The 6000-nt window shown below is 40.8% G+C and overlaps 1 protein-coding gene across 6 annotated transcripts in view; it reads left to right on the top strand.

Moving 5' to 3' along the window:
* LOC138008946 (sterile alpha motif domain-containing protein 9-like) overlaps positions 1 to 6000 on the top strand; it is a 56286-nt gene that overhangs the window by 16649 nt on the left and 33637 nt on the right. For 5 of the 6 annotated variants that reach the window (XR_011124348.1, XR_011124307.1, XR_011124323.1 and 2 more), the window contains exons 9-12: positions 1981 to 2053; positions 2281 to 2721; positions 3326 to 3691; positions 5847 to 5978. Coding sequence is in view for 1 of the 6 variants with exons in the window: in XM_068856337.1 (XP_068712438.1) it covers positions 1981 to 2053; positions 2281 to 2721; positions 3326 to 3691; positions 5847 to 5978 (1012 nt within the window). In the remaining 5 variants the exon portion in view is untranslated. The remainder of the gene's footprint in view (positions 1 to 1980; positions 2054 to 2280; positions 2722 to 3325; positions 3692 to 5846; positions 5979 to 6000) is intronic. The other variant, XR_011124388.1, reaches the window with a different exon arrangement.

Here is a 6000-nt window from a genome sequence, read left to right as displayed (position 1 = left end):
TTGTCTACGTCATGAGTTCTTTCGAAATTTCTGCGGCCCGCGCTCCTGTTCAACTATATTTACCTCCGGTTCGACTTCACCTCCGACTATCTTCATCTGGGCCATGGTGCTTTCGGCGGCACGACAGATCTCGTCAGTCTTAGCGAAGCTCAAATTCTGGATTTCATCCGGTGTGATAGAATCAAAATTGCACCCCGATGCAATTTTTCGAAGCGCCGTTTTGTATTGTTCATATGTTTCTCCTGGTTCCTGCATTCGTCCGTTGAACCTGTACCGCTCGAACGGGACATTTTTTAGGGTTCGCAGCATTCGCCGAACGGCTTTAGGACCGGCTTTATTTTTGTTTTCATCTCCTTCTTGAGCCCAGTGGCTGAATGTTGAATAAACCTCGCGGGCCTCTTCTCCAATGACCGTCAGCAGAGTCGCTACTTGAACACGCTGGGAACCCTTGGTGAGCTCTGCAGCGAGGAAATAGTTCGTCGAGGCAAGTTTCAAGCGTTTCCACTTCTCTGAAGCGTTTGCTGCCCGTATCTCCAACGGTGTTTGCTGAGGGACAGGGGCACCCAACGAGAATATAGTTCAAAACCACTTAAAAATAGCATTGTTAAACGTTTTTTGGTATTTAAATGGTAGATGTAGGCATATTTTTATCCCTTAAGAATTTTTCATCTGTTCGGATTGCCTAGCTGAACGTCTAGTGATCCGAAAATTATAGGGATCAAAACTTACCTTTTCGAAACTTTCAGCCAGAAAAAAGGCTCCCAAAAATTCTGGGTGACTTTTTTAGGGTAAAAATCCGTTAAAAATGAGAAGTTATGCCAGTTTTTAGATGTTAAAAAATCCTAGGACAGGCAGGCAGGCAAGCAAGAAATTTTACAACAAATGTTCCGAAAATTCTAGATCTCAAATCGTCTTCCGAACAGATATTTTCCGAAAATTGACGTTGGGTGGCCCTGACCATATAGCAATCAGAGAACGATATCGGACTTGCTTTTATATGAGTTTTATTCGAGATCAAACTAAACGATCACCGTCATAAATTTACTGCAATTTTAACCTCGGTAACTCGAACCTGCCGCTAACTCTAAGCAATTTCCGTTTCCCTTCATGTAATTCTCTGTATATTTTTACCCTCGATAGCTCAAATCACGGCTTTCAATACGTGACAAATCAAAACAAACAGTGTACTGCAGTCCAAGACATTTAATTCATTTGGAAGCAGCCCTGTAAGCTTTGTCCTTTTTTGCATTACACAAAACGTGGGGCGAGCCAGCGAGCCGTGCGAGTCATGCGAGTCTCGCATTTAAGTCTAAGCACCCATTCTAAAACGGTTAGCTTTCATTAACTGTGTGACTCGCATGTTGACTCGCATGGCTCGCCATTTTGGCACGCATGACTTGCAGTCATGGCTCGCATGGTTCGTATGACTCGCAACTTTGGCTCGCATGGCTCGCCGGCTCGCACATTGTCCACACTCCAAAATGTGTCAATCCAGTGCCGGTTCCGTTGATTTAGGGTACATGTAATTCAGTTCCTGAATCTTCCTTCATAAAGGGTTGTTGCTTAACTCCGTATAACTCGAACCTTTTGCAATTTCCCTTGAAATTTCGAGTTATGGGGAGTGGACTGTATGTTGTATTTTGATGTGATTTCAAATTTTGCTTGACTGAATTGAAACCACTGCTATGCTTTAGTCATACCTCTGTCAGGTCAGATTGTTTTGAGTTTGGCATGGCAACAGGGAAGATATCGTTGATGCCACCTACGGTCATTAATGTGCCAACCAGAGCCTCATTGCATGGCTGTCGACTGAAACTAGGGTTCTTTTGTTCCTGTGGTTGGCACTTTTGATTAACAAAAGCAGTTTTTGTAAACAGATATCTTCCATATAGCACGACGTTTAAAATGGGTATGAGGGATTTGGCACCTTCCACTTAATGAACTTTTAATTAATCGTCACTTTGTTCCTGTGTGGTGTAGGAGTTGGAATTACCTTTTGGTCAGGCGTTTGAGTTTAGTCGACTTTGGTTTAGAAAAAACTATGAAAAGGAAGGTAAGACTGTAGACTAAGTCCAGGATATCCTATACAAAAGTTTACCATAACAATGTGTCACTGGACAATTTTTTAATTGAAACCTATCCAGTTGAGATTGGTTGTTGGGCAGTGTAAAACAGCAATAAGACTAGGCTGAAACACAGTTTCTTATTGAACTGAAGCTTTCTTATGTCAATCGTTTTTAGGGAACTCTAAATCAATTGATGTCTTTTCAATTTTTCTAGAAGAAGCTCCCAATTTGCCAGCAGTGCAAAGAAAGCAAAGCAAACGCAATCTGCAGGAAGCAGAAGAGCCTTCATTTGAGGCAGCTAAAGAATGGCCAGCCAAGTGTAAACACGACATCCAGAAACAGGTTGGACAAGAAGCTACATTGGATCGATTGGAGATGGTCCCTTCTGTAACAGAACAAAATTATGCGTATTTTAATGTCAAAGATAGCGTTAATCAAAGGGATGTCTCTGATATGACAACAACAAAGCCTACTACACAAAACGAATGTCCAGTCGGTGGACAGTTGGTGGAGACCGCAAAACAAGGAAAATCACCCAGTAGGTCAGTCATGCTAAAAGATGACCACTCTAATGTCATGGAAGACGAACTGAACTTGGAGAATGCAGACTCCTTGCAGCAGGAGGAAAACAATGAGCCATTGGCTGATCATTCAGGTGAATTTTAAAAATACCTTTAAGTTAATAAAAAATGAAGATTGACTTTAGTACTTTATCTTGCACGAGCTCTTCTCTTTACGGAGACTGAAGTAATCTTGGGTCGTGTGTGGGTCACTTTTGACGTACATAGGCAGGACAATAACAGCAACAAAGAGGAAAAACCTAGTAACATGAGGCTTGCTGTTTCAAACAAAGCCGCAAGCGCAGTATAGTAATATGGCATCAAATTGTTTCGTAAACCTGTGGAGCCCCTGGGCCAAACCAGGAATATGGAGCCATATGGAAAGTTCCTTAAAACTTGCAAAGAAAATATAAACCAAATAAACATTATCACCCCTAAAGCTCATCCATCACATTGAAAATTATCCAGATTTTCCTTTCTTGTGGATCTGGGGCCTCTAAAACATACTCTACCGGTGAGATATGGTTTCTGGTTTACGTTTTCCTCGCAAAATAATCGAGATCTCGTAGAAACGTCGGCGTCCACAAAATCCAAATTAGATTGAAACGGGTCATCAGTGTGGATCAGTAGATGGGATCATGCATCACACCATGTATCATTGTTATGCATGATGACAATGCAAGAATTGCTGCTCTACAGGTCACAGTGCTGAAAACACACAGGGAGAGGCAATCACTTATGTGCCATTAGAGGCTACCCCTTCTCAAGATTACACTCCCCCTCCCCCTTTGAACAATGATGAGGACCTCGTTGTTAAGGCCGACAGCAGTGATCAGCAGCAAGAAACAGTTTTATCAGCAAACGAGAAGGAAGGAGAGGGCGAGGAAAGCCTAAAAGGAGAGGCAAACCAATCAGTGAACCAACGTTTGCAATCGCGAAGCAAATCAAAAAAGAAGAAAAAGAAGAAGTCTTCCACGGGGACAACAAGTAATGCAAGCACAGAAGGCATTGCTGAGAGTAAGATGGAAATAAAAGAAGAGAACTTAGGAAAGGTGCCTTTAGAAGGTGTGTAATCCTTCAATTAGCTCCACCACCCTGAAACAAAAGGAAATCTGCGTTGGATTATGGGAAGAGGAAGGACCTTAAGGAGGCTCGAAAGGGTTTTCAGCTGAGCGCGCGCGCGTAAGCCACACACGCAATTCGTAGGCTGCTTGCGTCAGCTCATGATTCAAATGGGTCACCAGAAATAAACAAATACCGCTAATTTCGCTTACCTTTCTCCAATTCCTATATACATGGAATATAAATAGACATCTCCTATTCACGAAAACTACGAAAATTCTACTTAAACGGTTTAATAGTCGCTTAAATCCGTTTGTGTTGACCTGTAGCTCCACTCGCGCGCGGACTCGAATGAGCGGGTGACGCATGCGTAAATGCTGATCTTGTAACCCCCTAATTTTTTCCTGATTTTGCAACTTTACTCGTTTATATCTCTGCTTCTGGACGGTGAATTTGTTTCATTTTTTGCATGTTAGCTTAGATTAATTTAAACCGTTTGTCTTTAAAATTTAAAAAAATTCTGTTGGTGAAAAAAAAAATTAGAGTCACAATTCAAAAAAACTTATTTATCTGAAAAACTGACCTACAGATTTTGTTGAATTTTAAATATTTTAGAGAGTATTTCTAACATTATCTGGTAACGCTGAATGGGAAAATTTCACCGTCCCGTTTCTTCAAAAAGGACAACATATGTTGATTTTAAGGCTCAAAGAAATGCCTAATATCGTTGCCATGGTAACATTATTTTGGAGGAAAACATAATGTGAGAAATCTACGATAGGTACTTAATACCCTGGCCAAATTTCGTCTTGATATGATTGCCCTAACTGTATTTAAGGACAGAATATGTTTATTTGTTTGAAAAAAGGAGAAACTATTTCGAGCCTCCTTAAAACAAAGTTCAAAGTAAAAAAAGTTTGATAATGCTCGAGGACTCTTGAGAGTACTGAAGAGTGCATGACTTAACCTAGTGCACTAATTTGTGAACTTGTAAGCGGGTAACTTATAGTCGTATTATTTCTACATTTTTAGCAAAAGGGACATATATTTAAGTTATACCTGTCATGTATTGCGTGACTTAATGACCGAAAGACGTTTCCCTGAATGCATGTCATGTAGAAGGTAAGGAGGACCATGGGAAGGAAGGAAAAATAGGGAGCATTTGGTCGACTGGCAAGGTTTTCAAGGATATTCACACCAACCATAACTCTAAAAAGATGACCATTCTAAATCAGTTTCTAGGACTAAATATTGCTGTAGCAATAAGATAAACGAAATTTCAGACGTAATCACTGAAATGGGCACGGAGACTTAATCTGCAAAATGAGACTTATACCTAGGGGAATCGTGGTGGGTATATCCATGAGATCTTTCCCGGTCAACTTGTGTCCTTGTCTCTGCACTAGTTTTGCGGCTAGCTTTCCTCTAATTTATGTATTAAGAGGACACCGTCACGACAATATCAGTGTCTTTTGTATTCTACTTTTCATTTCGTGCATTCATAGTGGAGCTCCGCGCGCCCGAAGGACCATGGTTAAAAAAATAGGGTAAACTCTATAATTTTGATTTTGGTCAGGACATCACTGTACATCCGTCCGTGCGTTCAACTTTTCATGTAAGCCAATACGCAAAAAGGCCCACTGCTGGAACCTTCTTTTTTACCGGGAAGTTGCATGGCCAGCGCATTGCATTTGATACTGTGTGTTAGTAAAAAAAGAAAGAAAATTATAACATCCAAAAACAACCCAAGGTTTTTTTTTTTTAATATGTCATGGATGCAACGAGGAAAGAAGAGAGGAGAGAGGGAAAAACAGTAATCAGGCGATAAGTAAGCGATGCTAAACGTGACGAGAGCGACTGAGAACACCAGAAAACAGGCGAAACATCCGTGATAAACAACGAGAGACAGGGAGAGAGAAAGAGCCCGAATAAAGAGACGATTTTATACGGTGACGAGCAGTAGAAGAAAGAGCAACACATGAGAAAACAGGCAGAATAATGGTGACGAAAAATGAGTTTTACAATATCTGAAAACGAAAACATAAACAAAAATTTAGGGCCGGCTTGAATATAAATATTAGATTTGAAGTAGTGTTATCAGTTAAGGAATTACCCTATTGCCATTGCTTGAACTGAATGGCCTGTTTTCAATGTGCAGGTCGCACGTCTACAGAAGTAGCAGCGGCAGAAGCAACCTTAACGTCAGATTCAGTTACTCTGCCTTTTAACAAGGTCGCTTCACGCACAATACCATTTCAAAATTCCTTGTGGGATGGCATGCAAGCAAAAGGTAATGATATAGTTTGACTAAA

Source organism: Montipora foliosa, chromosome 1 (genome assembly GCF_036669935.1).
Source record: "Montipora foliosa isolate CH-2021 chromosome 1, ASM3666993v2, whole genome shotgun sequence".
In the NCBI taxonomy this organism is placed as follows: domain Eukaryota; kingdom Metazoa; phylum Cnidaria; class Anthozoa; order Scleractinia; family Acroporidae; genus Montipora; species Montipora foliosa.
Note: the sequence above shows the minus strand (reverse complement) of the source record. Positions and strands in the feature narration are given on the sequence as shown.